This window comes from Mirounga leonina, unplaced genomic scaffold, assembly GCF_011800145.1.
Source record: "Mirounga leonina isolate KUSES-001 unplaced genomic scaffold, KU_Mleo_1.0 Mir_93, whole genome shotgun sequence".
NCBI lineage: Eukaryota > Metazoa > Chordata > Mammalia > Carnivora > Phocidae > Mirounga > Mirounga leonina.
This window is the reverse complement of record NW_023270854.1, coordinates 13,764,853-13,781,060: the sequence shown is the minus strand read 5'-3', so window position 1 is coordinate 13,781,060 and position 16,208 is coordinate 13,764,853. Positions and strand designations below refer to the sequence as shown.

General features: G+C 34.3%; 1 protein-coding gene across 5 annotated transcripts in view; it reads left to right on the top strand.

Moving 5' to 3' along the window:
• RELCH (RAB11 binding and LisH domain, coiled-coil and HEAT repeat containing) overlaps nucleotides 1-16,208 on the top strand; it is a 112,282-nt gene that overhangs the window by 95,094 nt on the left and 980 nt on the right. For 4 of the 5 annotated variants that reach the window (XM_034996070.1, XM_034996073.1, XM_034996071.1 and 1 more), the window contains 3 exons: nucleotides 2,396-2,484; nucleotides 5,637-5,707; nucleotides 10,681-12,389. In XM_034996070.1, coding sequence (XP_034851961.1) covers nucleotides 2,396-2,484; nucleotides 5,637-5,707; nucleotides 10,681-10,801 — 281 coding nt within the window. In that variant the 3' untranslated portion in view covers nucleotides 10,802-12,389. Of the gene's footprint in view, nucleotides 1-2,395; nucleotides 2,485-5,636; nucleotides 5,708-10,680; nucleotides 12,390-16,208 lie in introns of those variants that run through there. The other variant, XM_034996072.1, reaches the window with a different exon arrangement.

Below are 16,208 nucleotides of genomic sequence, written 5' to 3'. Positions count from 1 at the left end.
TAACCTGGAAAAGAGCTAGCTTGGGGATGAAAAAGTAATTCAAAAATTATTTTAAAGGTTATTACATAGAAGAAAGTTTAGGCACACTGTGTAACTCAGGTGTAGAGCTAACACTAACAAGAAGGTTACAGAAAGTCTGATTTTATAAGAAAAACTTTCTGGGGGCGCCTGGGTGGCTCAGTTGGTTAGGCGTCCACCTCTTGATTTTGGCTCAGGTCATGATCTCAGGGTCATGGGATTGAACCTCCTGTCGGGCTCTGCACTCAGCAGGAAGTCTGCTTCTCTCCTTTTCCCTCTCCCTCTGTCCCTCTGCACTTTCTCTCTCTAGAATTAATAGATAAATCTTTAAAAAAAAATTTTTTTTTTAAACTTTCTAATTTAGCTATTTAAAAATGGAGTGATCTGTCTTACGAAACTATGAATGCCCTGTCATTATTAGCAGTTAGAGGCTTTATGGCCATTCACAGATGAGGTAGAGGTGATTCCTAATATCAAATAGGATAAAATGACCTCTAAGTTTCCAACCCTTAAGAAAGATCCTGTGATTCCACAGGGAAAAGGTATAAACAAACAGTGAGTAGAAAGAGGAGGAGACGTAACTCTTTACTTCCAAATAAGGCCATCTTCAGCTTCTTATTCCATGCCCATACTTCTCTAGATCAGACTCTTTTTTTTTTTTTTTTTGAGAGAAAGAAAGTGCAAGCCAGGTAGGGGAGCGGTGCAGAGGGAGAAGGAGAGAGAATCTTAAGGAGGTTCCACACCCAGTGGGGAGCCCAATGTGGGGCTTGGTTTCATAACCCTGAGATCATGACCTGAGCCGAAGTCAAGAGTCAGCAGCCTAACCAACTGAGTCACCCAGGTGCCCGATCAGACTCTTAACTACTAATTGAAAGATCACTCACAGTTACATTTTGGTGGTACTTTCCCCATATCTAGAAAACAAGACTACATAGCCATTATGTTGCAGCCATCTCTATGACTGTAGGGATTAGTTCAACCAAATGATGTCTATATTTTTAGTACTTAACAAATATAAGCCACTCATTATAGGAGTCTTATTTACAAATAATGTTTACTCATAACTGTATTTTTTAAAGTTTATTTAGGACGTAAATTTTTTTTTTAAGATTTTATTTATTTAATTGAGAGAGAGTGAGTGAGCACCACCTCGGAGACAGGTAGAAGGAGAAGCAAACTCCCCACTGAGCAGGGATCCCGATGCGGGGCTTGATCCTAGGACCCTGGGATCATGACCTGAGTCGAAGGCAGATGCTTAACTGACTGAGCCACCTAGGCACCCTGGTCATAACTGTATTTTTAAGGCAAAAGTTATTATACTAATTTTTTTTAATTAATGAAATTCATAATTTTTTTTCCAAAAAGACTAATTAACTCATCTTTATAAGGGAACTCATTTACTGGCATTTTTTACTTTAATATAGTGTATATATAATATTAAATAAGAACTATTTTTAAATGGCTAACAACTATGATAAGGTAAGAATGTGCTGTGAATAAACAAAGGGAATTGTTTTCTTGAGAAATATACCTGCTTTCTTGATCCTTTTGAATGTCAGGATAATCAACTAAAACTCAAAAGTGACCAGGAAATATAACTAGTACTAAACTTATGTTATTATAGTAAAAGTTCTCTTACCCAATTCAATTAGGACCAATAGTAGGCCAGTTTAATAGGATGCTTAAAGCAGGAAATCAAGAAAATGGTTTATATAACTTATTTTAACTTAAAATACGTAATATTTTCTTTACCAATCTTTTTATGTAGGACTGAGGTCTTTCTTTTGTGTGAGTCTGCTTAGTAGACTTAAATATCATCTTTCTTAGATAAACCACATCCATAATGTAATTGTGATTTTCAGTTTAAGTTTTCTTTAAAGAGGATCCAGAAACATTTCTTATACTGGGTATAGACCTTTTTTAGTTTTTTATCTTTTTCCTAGTCTTTTATAGTTGCTTCACACAAACATAATTAAACAGCACCATTTTAAGCAATTGGCCTTTACCAATTCTTTTAAACCTTTCAACTTAGTTGTCATGGAAACATTAATTTTCTTACTTTTCATACTCATTTAAGCATCCAACTAAATTACATGATTGAATTTTTACACTTACTGCATGTGTTTACATAACATGTAATTAAATTATGTAGTTTTACAATAATGAAGACCACTGACATTAAGGGATTCGTGGGGATAAACACAATTGACTCTTGGTAGGTGACTAACTCAACAAATGAGAATCGTGCTTGAGGGAAACCTGTTTGCTCTAAGTGATCTGCGTGCCTTAGGGATCATTTTTATTATTACTCTGTTGTTCTATTGGACATACCATTTTGTTTTTTTTTTTTTAATTCCCTTAACTGCCTTGTCTCAAGTCATTTCAGAGGATTTAATGGTTAATCACTTTTTACCTGGTCTCAGATGTTTACGGACTGACATGGAACATCTTTCTCCAGAGCATGAGGTGAGCCACCACGATGATTAAGCCACTGTGATTATCTGTTCCACATTCCTGTGTTTTACTATCTCCTCTACAGACTTGCATTCTTTATATGAGGCACAATTATGATATGTTGTGCTTAATTCTTTTGAATCTAGTATAGGGTCATTTTATGGCTTTACTTACTGGTTAGGAGATCTTGAAAAACTCCTTTAACATCTTTGATCCTCTGTTTAACTCTGTATAGTAGGGGTTACATGCTTTCCTTCACTGAATATAATTAGAATTTAATCAGCTAATGTACATGAATTGCTTTTTAATCTGTAAAATGCTATGCGATTTGATCTCTGACCATTAACTTTCTTAGAAGCAAAGCTTCCATTTTCTGTCTTCCATTTCCTTATAACTCTTTTATTCTATTCGTCTTCCTTGTTTCCTCCAAAACCATTTATCATTTATTTCGTATTCTGTATCTTCATGCTGTTTATCTACCCATTATCATGGTGGGTTTGATTTTTTTTTTTTTTCTATTTTTCCAGCTTTCTACAGAGGAAGCTTAGATTACTTACTTTTAAACTTCTCTTTTTGGATACATGAATTTAAGACTGCATATTCCTTTAGCCACATCCTGTGTATGTGCTACATTGTATCTTCACTATCATTCAGTTCAAATTGGATTCTCATTTCTATTATTAGTTGATCCATGAGAGGCGCGTGGGTGGCTCAGATGGTTAAGCGTCTGCCTTCAGCTCAGGTCATGATCCCGGGATCCTGGGATCAAGTTCCACATTGGGCTCCTTGCTTGGCAGGGAGCCTGCTTCTCTCTCTCTCTTTCTCTCTCTCTCGCTCTCTCTCTGGCAAATAAAAAATAAAATCTTCAAAAAAAATGGATCCATGGGTTTTGTTTAATAAGGTAAATTAAGATTTAATTCTCCTACATTTTTATCAGTTTTTTGTGATCTGCTTCTATTAGCTCTTGAAACTTGTATTAAAGTTAGGAGTGGGAATTATCTCTTTCTCCTTGTGGTTTTTTTCAATCTTTGCTTGGTATGTTTTATAGATGTCCTCTGTCAGGTTGAGGAGGTTCCCTTTTATTGTTAGCTGGTTGACTGTTTTTATCATGAAAGAGTGTAGGATATTGTCAAATGTTTTTTCTGCCTTAGTTGAGAGGATCGTGTGGTTATTTCTTTTAATCTCTTGATTCATTGTTTTATACTAATGGATTTTTGGACATTAAATCAGTTTTTGCATTCTTACAATAAATCCCACTTAGTTATGGTGCATAATTCCTTTTATATGAAGCTGAATTTGGTTTGCGAGCATTTTCTTGAGGACTTTTGCATCCAGGATGAAGGCTAAGCCTGCAGAATAGAAGAAACAAGATATTATAAGGTGTATTTCTCCACCCTCCATTAGGGTAGGTTGGCCTGAAAATAGGAGTGGTTAAAAGTTTTTCAAAGGATCAGACTCCCAGATTCCCTTTCCAACCTTGGTAGAACTCTGGAGCTTTACTTTTAAACATGTAGCTGAGAACAGGAATGAGTGCTATAAGAAGAGGGAAATTAAGTGAAGGCATAGTGATTGGAAACCTTGTTACCTTTCCCCTTCTTGGATCCAAGAATGCAGTCAGAATTATACCTACAGGGGAAAAAGATTGGCAGAAAGTTTGATTTGTGCCCGATTTACCTTAAAGTGAAGTTATTCATGCATGAAGAGATTTTAATCAGCAGTTTAGTGCCCCAGTCTTCAGTGGGCATCCCAAGATCACCAACCATTTGAGAAAAACCTTTAACGTCAAAGATGGAGATGAAAACATACATGCAAGAAAGAGGGTACTAGAGGAAACAGAGACAATGCAGGGAGCAGAAGAGAAAGTACAAAAAACTCCCACCAAACATAATAAAGCAAAAACTAGCTAAACAGACAAAATATATAATCTGTGAGATGAAAGAGTGGAAAACCAGAAAAGATTCAAAAAAGGATTAATCTAGATCTAACATGCATATGACAAAAGTCTCATTTAATAACCAACGTCCTTACTATAATCTGCAAGGCAGTCTAAGATCTGGCTCTCTCCTCTTTCACATCTCAGACCTCATCTTCTACCCTCTCCTTTGCTCACTCTGCACTCACCACTCTGGCCTCCTTGCTTAGAATGTGATAGACATAACTTTCACCTAGATGGAGCCTTTGCTCAGACTCTTCCTGGTGTCTCTTCCTTGCTCCTTCATCTCCCTCAGGCTTTTCCCTAAATGTCATCTCCATGAAGCCTGCTTGGGACACCTCCATGTAAATTGTAACATTCTTCACCTTGGCCTCCTAGTACCCTATATTTTACTTGATATTCTTTCCAAAGCCCTATCACCTTCTAATATACTATATAACTTACTATTTTCTATGTTTATTGTCAAGAACATAAGCTCTCCATAAGGAGGGAATGTTGTCTGTTTTGTTTGTGCATTCTTTGTATCTAAAAAAGTACCTGGCACATAGTAGGTGACAATAAATATTTGTTGTGTAGTGACCTCCATGCCCAAATATGGGTCAAGAATATTCAGAAGACCAGTTTCTGGTGTGGTCGCCAGCAATTGGAGGAGCAGCTTAGATCCCTCCACCCTTTCCATCACTCACTCAGTCTCCCTGAAAAAATGATGTTAATTCTTAGGTGCCCATTGTATTCCCAGTTACATTTTAGTAGCCACAGACCTATACCTGGTCCCTGCTCTAGACATTAAAATAGAGCATCTTGCTATTTGCAACCTGGAGAAAGCAAAGGGGTATGGGACAAACAGCTTTTCCTGGGAAAATATGTGTGATCATGGTATGTGTATATGTTAAATGTATAGATGTATACAAGTTTTACTTTTAACATTAGAGGTAGGAAAAACTAAGGGAGAATTGAAGTCAGAGTTGGAAGGTTAGTGAAAATCAAAATCAGTTATTAAGTTATATGATTGAGGTCTTTTAAAACTATTTCTGCAGGTAGTGTAGCAATCTAATGTGAACTTCTTTAACAAAGTAACTGCCAAAATGTTACATTTTTAATAAACATTAGTTTGTGGTAATATTAAAAATTAAATTAAAAGGTTTAGATTAAGTAATAGCATTTCACTATTATAAACTAAAGTCATTTCACTAAAAAGTATTTCACTAAAGTCATTTTTTTTTGAAATCAGGTCATTTTAAGTTCCATGATAAAAGAATGTGAACAAAAAGTAGAGAACAAGACCGTCCAAGAGCCTCAAGGGTAAGACATTAATTCTCTTTTTAAGGCTTCATATTAACCTTAATTTCTCTATCTAAATTTTCTATAGATGGTTATGGTGTTTATTTTGTGTTACTTTTCAGTCATTTATTTGGAAGGCAAGAAAATTATTCAAATCAGTTGTTATCAAATGCCAGTTTATAAACCATCTGTATCAGAATTATACGGCGAATTTAAAATTTAGATCTCTGCCCCATGCTCTGTGCCATCCTCTCAACAATCTGATTCAGCCTAGGGATCTAGATGTTTAAAAGCTAAAGACGATGTGATAGATAGCTGGATTTGAGAATCACTGGTCAAAATACTTTCTTAGAAATTTGTGACAGGAATTATAAGGTGTAACTTGATTCACTGCATAAAGGATTGTAAACTTGTGAATGTTCTATTCACATGCTCCTAATCAAAGTAACTAGAATTCGAAGATTCATTGAAGTTAAAATATAATCACAGATGTGAAAGAGTAAAGGTGAGCATTCAGGAGAGGAAGTAACTTACAAATAGACTGTGTGTACTCTTATCTCTTGTTGATGTAACCTTGAGCAGTTAATCTTAAATAAACTGTTAGGCATAAAAAGCTCAAAGGTTTTTCCTTTATAAAGCTGACAACCAGGAATAAGTGTGTCATCCCATCAGGCTAGGTACCCAGAAACACACACTTACCTCCCCACACCCCCAGCCTCTCCCACATATGCAGCTTTTTACTTCGTACTGTAGGTCAGAGCCCTTTCTTGAGCCTCCTGGGATGGTAGGAACTCTCCTACCATTGTAGCCATGGAAAGTTAAACAGTAAAAATACTTTGATAGGCTTCGATTCTGAACACATAAGCCATAAAATTAATGCCAAAGCAAACACTTTTGTTCATTTGTCATACATTTAAGTGTTAAGATTATTTGGTGCCTTATCAGTTGAAAATGTAAAAAGTTTGGGGGCAAAATTAAGAAGAATTATATGTGAAATGCATTCTAAATGAAATTTCATTAAGTAGCATGTAGGAATTAAGAAAGAGAAAAATATCGTAATAACTTCCCAAGATTACTTCAGTTATATGACCTTCCTTAAAAAAAAAAAAAAGTTTATTTTCATAATCATATTTTCCCATGTTATTCAGATCTTTGATATTATTTTTTTAACTTTTAGATAATTTCAAATAAGCACAAAATAATGTAGTGAATTCCCATGTACTCATCACTCAGCTTCAATAATTATCAACTCATAGTCAATTTTATTTCATCCAGCCCCCTCCTATATTCTGTTATGTATCTCTAAAAGACAAATGCTGTTTTCTGAAACATAAATGTAACGTCATTAACACCAAAATAACAACTTCTTAATATTATCAGTTATCTGGCCTGTGTTCAAATTTCTTATTGTTTTATAAAAGTCATTAGTGATCTGTTGTTTGTTTTTCTTCCTTACAGTCTGTTTCTTTGAGTCAGGATCCATAGGTCATTCATTGCAATTAGTTGACATGTCTCTTCAGTCTCTTTTAATCAGTAGGTTCCCCTTCTATCTCGTTTTTTTCTTCACGTACTTATTGAAGAACTTGAGTCTTTGTTCATAATATAGAGGTTCCCACAGTCTGAATTTGGTTGCTTGCATTTCCCTTTTGTTGTTTTAACGTGTTCCTCTGTATTTCCTATAAATGTGGTGTTTGGGTCTAGATCTAGAGATCATCACATTCAAGGCATGTTTCTTTATTTTGCAAGACTGCTTCATAGGAGGAGGTGTGTTTTCATCATGAGGGAGACAGTGTCTACTTCTCTCTTTTTTTGGTGGTATTAACATCTGTTCTTGATCAATACCTAGCTCCACTAATTCATTAGCTATTACTAAATACATTCTATCTTTCCCTTTTCATTTGTGAGCTAGAATACTTAAGGGAAGAAACCTTTATAGTAAAGGCAAGGTAAATGTTCAGTTCTTTCTCTTTACTTACCAGTTTTCTAAAATAATGAATTGATTCACCCTCCGATGGTGACTGGTTAGGGGATTTGTTTTGTTCAAGTATCATAAACTCATGTGTTTTCAAATATTTGATATAATTCAGTGCATTGCACTTACTATCTTTTGATGCCCAAATTATCCCATCTTTGGCCATTACAAGGCTTTTCAAGTTGACTTCCCAAGTCCTTTTGAAATTAATTTGCAAAATGGAATGGTATGGAGGGAGAGAGAAATATTCTAGGATATAAATTGTTTTAAAGAAGATCAGTCAGGTATAAGAAGTTCTGCAGATTCCGAATCAACAATCAACTCATGGTTTGATATGAGTTGCAAAGGAAAGATCTGTGATTTCTTTGAAAACTTGCAGGAAGAAGACAATATTACCTTAGAAGGCAGCCCATTTCATATTTTAGCAATTTTTTACAAAGTACTCTTATCCTGAGTTAAAGTCTCCCTTCCTATTATGTTTCCTCTCTAAAATACGTTTCATCATCTGGCAGAGAGATAGGTGAGTGTTACAAACCCCTTTGTAAAACTGATAAAAATGTAAACTTTCTCTTCAGAAAAAATGCTGTAATGTAATCGTTCTTTGTTGGAAAGCTTTGTGTAAAATAGATACCTGGGTCCTTTATACCATATGGAAAGAATCAGAATAACGGGGGTTAGGCCAAGGCATCTGTATTTTCAATAAGTTCTCCAGGTGATTGTGATGTATATCAGTAGAGCTATATAAATATATACAGCTGTGCAGATATATATTTATATCTAATTTTTTACGTAACATTGGTATTTGTTAAGTCTTCTGAATCTTCTCTTCCCCAGACTGAAAGTCCCAGATGCTTTAACATCTTTGTCGCCCTCTGGTTAGAATATCATTAAAACATGATAGTACTCAAGTATTATCTGACCCTGTATCCTATTTTTCTCAATGCAAACTAAAATCGTGCTTTCCTTTCAGCTTACAGTATTGTTCTACAGAAAGAAAACAAAACTGTAAACTTGGAACATTAAGGAAAGGCATTAGAGAAAATCTAGGACTTAAAGGATTTGAAGGATGTTTAGACACGAGATAGAAAGGAAGAGATAAGTTAAAAATGTTTTGAACAAAAACTCGGCAAGCTTGACTCAGGGAGGTCTAGAAATTGAGCAGTAATGGTTGGTTAAAACACACATACACACACACACACAAGAATTAGATTGCTATGTTTCTTGAATGCCAAGCACACTTTTATCTTGTAGGTAGTAAGTAGCCATTGAAGATTTTTGAGAAGGGATAGGATATGAAGAAGTGATTATTTCAGAAGTTAATCTGATCATGCAAGGAGACCAGATCTAAGACTGTTGGAATAATTCAGTTGGAAGATATTGTCATTGGAAATAAAAATAAATGATAGATGTTTCATAGGATAAAATCAGGATTTGATGATTGGTTTTATTTTTTTTTTAAGTCTTATTTATTTAAGTAATCTCCAAGCCCAGCGTGGGGCTCCAACTCATGACCCCAAGACCAAGCAAGAGTCATGTGCTCATCTGACTGAGCCAGCCAGGCACTCCTGGTGATTGGTCTAAATAGAAGAGAGGGAGCCATTATATTCCCTGTTGGGAGGAGAGGAAAATAGTAAAACCACTAACAGATAAGGGATTAAAAACGGTGGATCATTTCTAAAGTTAGGGGGTGAAAAAAAGCTTGATGTTAGCTTATCTAACAAACAAGAGTAATAGGACACTTTTCCCACACTCCTTATGGAGATGATATTTGAAACTTCAAGAGAAGGTTTCAATAGTAAGTTTTGTAACTGAGGAACTGGGAGCCAAATGCTGAACCTTATGGAGGATTACTTTGTGGGAAGAGAAAAGGCAGCAGGGGATAAGTAGTCAGAGACAAGGGAGAGGCCAGGTTGGTGTACTGGCTGAAGAGCTGTGGGAAGAATAGATTTTCAAGATGGGAGTCGTGGTCTGGCATTTAACTTGTAATTCACAGCACACACCTTTAAGAAATATAGAAAACCAGAAGTCCTTGGTGGCAGCACGTACTTCATCTGTAGCTTCAGTGGACATCTGCTGAGCTCCTACACCTCAGCATTCACTGCCCTTGACATGTTCAAACATACTCTCTCCTTTAGTCCTCAGATATTTTGCAATAGTAATTGCAATCTGTATTTTTCAGTTGAGGAAATTGAATCAGAGTAATCTAAAGCATATTGGCTAAAGCCACAGGCCAATAAACTGGGTTTATTGTTGGATCACTGAAAAATTGTACCTGATCAGTGTTCTGTTTGGTATTATGATAAATTAGCAATCTTCAGTAGTGATTTAGATTGTGTTTACTCCCTATACAAAAGGTTGTTCAAAAAGAAGAAGAAATGGATTTAAAATTGTCGATTGAAACTAATGCAAGTGGCAATGGAAGACATTCTGCCCTGTCCTCCCAAAAGTAATGTCATAAGATTGTTATCAGCACAGTATATAAAACCTCACTGTGATTTAATTTACTCATTTGTGAAAATAGGGATAATATCTATCTTCCAGGGTTGCTATAAGAATTAAAGTGATGCTGGTAATAAGAAGAAGAACTGCTAACTTAATACTTACAGCATGCTATTACATGCCTGGCACTGCTCGTAAGCACTATATGCACTTGTATAATTCTTAATAGACCTATGAGGTAGGTAATAGACTTATCTCCATTTTACAGATGAGGATTACATTACAGATGAGATCAAATAACTTGCCCAGGGTCGCACAGCTGCCAAATGACAGAGCCAAGATTCAGTCTCACTGCAGACTTGCCTCTAACCTCTACACCATTCTGCTTCCTTTAATAGAAACGATGAACATGAAGCTCCTAACCTAGTATGGTCCATAAAAACTCCTGTCCGTAAATATTAGTTTCCCTTTTGTGATACCAGTTCAGAATGTATTTATTAACATTATTACTACTGAAGAAATGAAAAAATGGATATTTTAGTTTTTTAATTGCTTTACTTGAATTTTAAAATTTCTTTCCTAGCTCAATGTCAATTGCTGCAAGCTTAGTAAGTGAAGATACAAAGACCAAGTTTTTGAACAAAATGGGCCAGTTGACAACATCAGGTGCCATGTTGGCCAATGTGTTTCAGAGAAAGAAGTAAAAGCAGGAAGGAAGCCCCCAGTAAACACTAAGATGGACTCAAGCAGACTGGTTCCTTGTACTTGAAGTACTTGCCTTTTTTATCCTTATTTTATGTTCTTGCATTATAATTTTATCCTAACCTCCAAAGATATTTGCACTGCTTTTGATTATTGCTGTATATCTGTTAATTTTGGAGTTATAACTGTGGTGATAGAAAATTGAGTTTATAGTCTGTACCTAGTCCCTCTTCTATGTTCTTGTCTTTCAGAATAATTTTTTTTATATATATACATATAGTGAAGAGGTTTTTTTTTTTTTAATTTTTGGATGGGATATTAGCAAGTATCTGTACTATACACTAAGCTATTACGATGGTACTTAAAATAATGTAAATTTGAAGTCATTGTTATAAAGTAATAAAAGTGGAGATTACTTAAGTATTTAAATTATGAAAGAATAATGCAGACTTTTTATTGTTTCTTAACTGACTAGAAAGAGCCACCAGCATTACTCTGTGCCTTTTGGACTTCAGTTTGTGTGTCTGTAGGAATTGTGTGCATTCCATTCACACAGTATTTTATAATGCTGTGATGAATTTGAGTTACAAATCCTACAGTAAGTAGATTATAATGAAACTTTCCACATTTCAGAGCTCTCATGAATATTCTTTAAGTGCTATTCAAACCTCCCCAGCACTTTCATGCATATAATGGACTTACCTGAAGAAAGACAGCACATAAACACAGGAAGTGGTAACCAAGGTGAATTTTGCAAACTGATGTGTAGTAGATTTAAATACTCAAAAATAAATGTAAATTAAAAGAGCTGATAATTGTGAAATTCCTTCCCAAATTTAAATACACAGGAAAATATGGTTTGAATTTGAAATTTAACACTTATTTATGTAAAATATTTTATTTAAGATATTTTTTAATGATTTTAATTTCAGAGATTATCTTTTCATTCTGTGTGTTACAGAGAAGTACCGAAAAGTTAAGGACATTTGGGGGCTGCTTTTTTCCCTCTAAACTAAAAATGACATTAGCTAAATTATTATTGGTTAGCTAACACCTTGTCCCTTAAAGTCAGTGACTATTCTTGTGTTTGATATATATTACATAGAGTCTTAAGTCCGTGTACAGTTCCACTGGAATTTGACAGTTGTCTATAAAGTAATGCAACTTGAAGTAGAAAAGAGTGGTACTGGACATAGAAGTGGGTGATTGGTTTGAGGGGTTAATGTGAGGCCTTTTTGAAAAATGAATATTTTGATAAAGAGAATTCTTGTTTGAGCACAGTTGATACATAGGTGATTCTCATGTTTGTTGTATAAACTGGTTTAATACACTTGGAACATAGTTGGATTACATTCACTTCCTGGGAAAGCTAGCTTACCACACAGTCAAGCTTATAAAATAAGTTGCCATAAACAAAGCCATTTAAAAAAGTTCATTCTGAAATTATTTCTTTTACCTATAGTGACATAATTGTTAAAATTAACTAGTCTTTCAGAAACGGTTGGATTCTAGGCATTCCTGAGAAATTGAAAGTGGCTACCTTTCATGTCAAAAATGTTGATCTATTATAAATAAAATGTTTTTGCATACTTGTTTTTGTTTTGTTTCTGGCTATGTGTATTTATTTTCATTTTGAAACACTATAGGGGCGCCTGGGTGGCTCAGTCGTTAAGCGTCTGCCTTCGGTTCAGGTCATGATCCCAGTGTCCTGGGATCGAGTCCCGCATCGGGCTCCCTGCTCTGCAGGAAGCCTGCTTTCCCTCTCTCACTCCCCCTGCTTGTGTTCCCTCTCTCGCTGTGTCTCTCTCTGTCAAATAAATAAATAAAATCTCCAAAAAAAAAAAACCAAAACACTATATATTCTCTATCCAAGCAAAAGGAAATGAGAAAGAATATATTCATTAAAATGTACTATGTTATTTAAGGAATATAATTTATATAAATTACCTATTTAGTTTACTTTTACTAAAAAAAAGATTGTTGCTATAAAATGAATATATTTCAGAGACAGTTTAAAGAAACTGTTATGGCTCTCATTTGCTTTGAAATACAGTAAAAGAAGAATATTCGTTACCAAATGAATGAATATAAATATTTTTATTGTGATAATTTTTATCAATTTGTGAATCCATTTATCTAAATGCTAGTGGTTTTTTTTAAAAGGCAACAGCTAGTAAGATACACGGTATATTTCAAGGGAGCCTCCCTTAGTATGCTGTTAATATCTTAATGTCAATAAGACTTCATGTTTATTTTCACAATGATTTTTAAGGCAAACTATAGATTCTTTAAAGACAAGACAGACTAATCACACTAATCACTGAAACTGAGTGTGTTCTTCCAAAACAGGCCATAAAACTCCCATATTCACTCTTTTTAAACAGAAATAAAAACAGTACAGGTTTAAGTATTCGACTTAACAAAAAACTAAGTTTGCAAAGTAATGAAAAGCTAATTTGAAATTATGCCTGTGTTTCTAAAGTAAGCCAGAAATTAAAATTTTTCAGAAACCCATAAATGCCATAGCTGGCAATTTTGCTGAATTACTCCAAGAATGATGCTTGAATGGTAGCAGTATCTAACTTTATATGTGGGTGTCCTTGACTTCATTTTGTTTGCACCAGTCACCCCTTTTGAAAGATTACTTTGCTAAACACCAAACGGATTTACAACCTGAATGAAATTGTAAGTAATTTTAATGGAGTCTCAATTCAAGTTGCTATCAGATTCCTTTTTTGGGGCACCTGGGTGGCTCAGTCGGTTAAGTGTCTGCCTTCAGCTAAGGTCATGGTCCCAGGGTCCTGGGATCGTTTTTCACAGAAAAAAAATACCGGTTCAAATAAATAGTCTCTGATAAAGTTTGGGGAGATGAAATGACTATGTATTGAATTGTCTTGTCATGACCCCAATTCTTAAGATAACCTATTTGAGACCATTATTTGAACTTTAAGGACAGAACTTTCTCTAGACACCACCTTATTGATCTTTGAACTGTGAGAGCTAACTACAATGAACATTTTGTGCTAGTTACCAATTCCTTAACTATTTTTGTATAAAGAATGTATGTTTGAAAAGTCTTGTAATTAGCAATTCTAATTCCCAAAATTCTCCAGATTGGCTAGGTAACAAACTTCCCACTTTGTCTTGGATGTTAACTCTTTTTATAAGCAAACTATGAAATAAATTTAGCTTTTCATATGAGTAGATATGTGTTTGAAAATTCTAATGTAACTTTACAGTGTGCTTATTTTCATTACTATTTTATTTCAGTACGTTTAAAAAATAATAGATTAAAGGTATTTGCTAGTAATAAAAAATAATGTATCTGGCAGATTTCTGCATGTTGGCAAAATAACTGTATTTTAGGCTATTTTCACACTACAAATGGATGTTCTGCATGCATTTCATCTGTGGAATTTGCACTCCACAGTCACAATCTCTGAGTGGCACATTGGTCTTTCATATTTTCCCTTCAGAACAAACTACAGGAAACTTTGCTTTGATTGCCTTCTTTATAGTTTACTTTGCATATTTAAGAAAAATCTTAAAATAAAAAAATTCCTATTCACTGTAAGACCACACCATTCATAAAGTACATGACAGTTATTGTGAACTTAACACAATATAAAAAGGTTTATTATATTTTTTGATAATATATAAATAATTCCTTCAGTTCAGTGTGGTGACAGATATAAATTATTGCTTTCCTTAAGAGTCTTCAGTAATACCTGGAAAATTCTGTCCAAAACATCTATATAGAAAAGTATATTACTATTTTAATATCCCTTTATTACATTAAAGACTAATCCATTATATTTATTTCAGTTAGAACATTGGGTGAATAGATTTCTTGAGGGACTTTAATGTAGTAAAATTTGTTTTCTATAAACTGGCATTTTGTGTTATATGTAATAGATATTAAATTTTTTGTCAGTGATGTTATTTAGGGTTATCATTTTTGATAGTCTACTTTTAACATTTTTTAGGGGTGTCTGGGTGGCTCAGATGGTTAAGCATCTGCCTTCAGCTCAGGTCATGATCTCCAGGTTCTGGGATTGAGCCCCATGTCCGACTCCCGGCTCAGGGGGAAGTCTGCTTCTCCCTCTCCCTCTGCTTCTCCCCACTGCTCGTGCTCTCCCTTTGTCTCTCTCTCTCTCTCTCTCAAATGAATTAATAAAATCTTAAATAAAATAAAATGAAAACTTTTAAAACTATTCTTACTGGAAAAATAACCCCTTTTTTAATTGTTAGCATTTCCAACCTTAGATATTTTTAGGACATGCATTTTCAATGAAACTGAAAGTGTTATAAGTATCTTATGTAACATGTACATTGCTAAGTAAATCTAATGATTTCTCATTGACTTTATAGTTTTATAGATACTTTATCTTCATTTCTGATAATTACTTGACAATTCTTTAAATTTTTAGCTTCCTCTGTTCATAAATCTCCCTGTCATGTATTAAGTATTGAACCTAAGATGGATGCTTATCATAATGTAAATCATTTCCTCATTTCTTTTTTATATGAATTTTATAAATACAGTTCCCTTTCTAGCAAATTCCTTTTTGTCTTACCATCAAAAAGCATGGAAATAATAACATGCTCTCTATTCCTTACAGGATTTTATGAAAATTATGTAATAGTAAACCTAAAAGTGCTTTAGCACTTAGTATTATGAAAGTTCAAAGAGAATTAAGATAAGCCCCTGAATAACTAAAGCATGGGTAACTGTGGATAACCTCCTTCCCCATACTTTTGTTTTCTAGTAAGTGTGTAAGTTACCATGACATGCATCATTTACCTAAAACTGCAGTAGAAGGCAGAAACCACTTTTGATTGTTACTTTTGCCTTAGTGAAGACTGGTAAGGTAATTTTACTTTTTGTTTACCAAAACTTGAAATTAAGTTTTTTTTCAAAAGCCTAATAAGTAAATTAGTCCAATAAGTTAATTTTCATTACATAATTAATTTAGAGTTTGTAAAATATTTTATTTACCCTTTGCAACTTCACTCGTGTCTTTTAGTATATATTTGATTTTTATAGTAATTTACAGCTTTCTTTGATATTTAGTTTGAACCACCTCATAACGAAACTTTTCATACTAATGGAAGAAGAACAAGAACTGCCATTTCTTGAAAATAATTGGTTCCTAGTGTTATCTAAGAGAAGGAAACAAAGGTTAACCATTGACCAATGATTTTAAAAGTTAGAATTCTGGTTTCTTGCCGACACTACAAAAGTATTTAGATCTTAGGAGGTAAATGCTACATACCAAATTTGGAGACCATTTTGTTTTATTTGTCATACTACTGAAACAGTGTTGTGGTGTAATCATCCTCAAGAAAATCATGGAGAGGCGACAGATTAGAGATGGATAAATGTCCTGATTTTCGAAAATGAGAAGC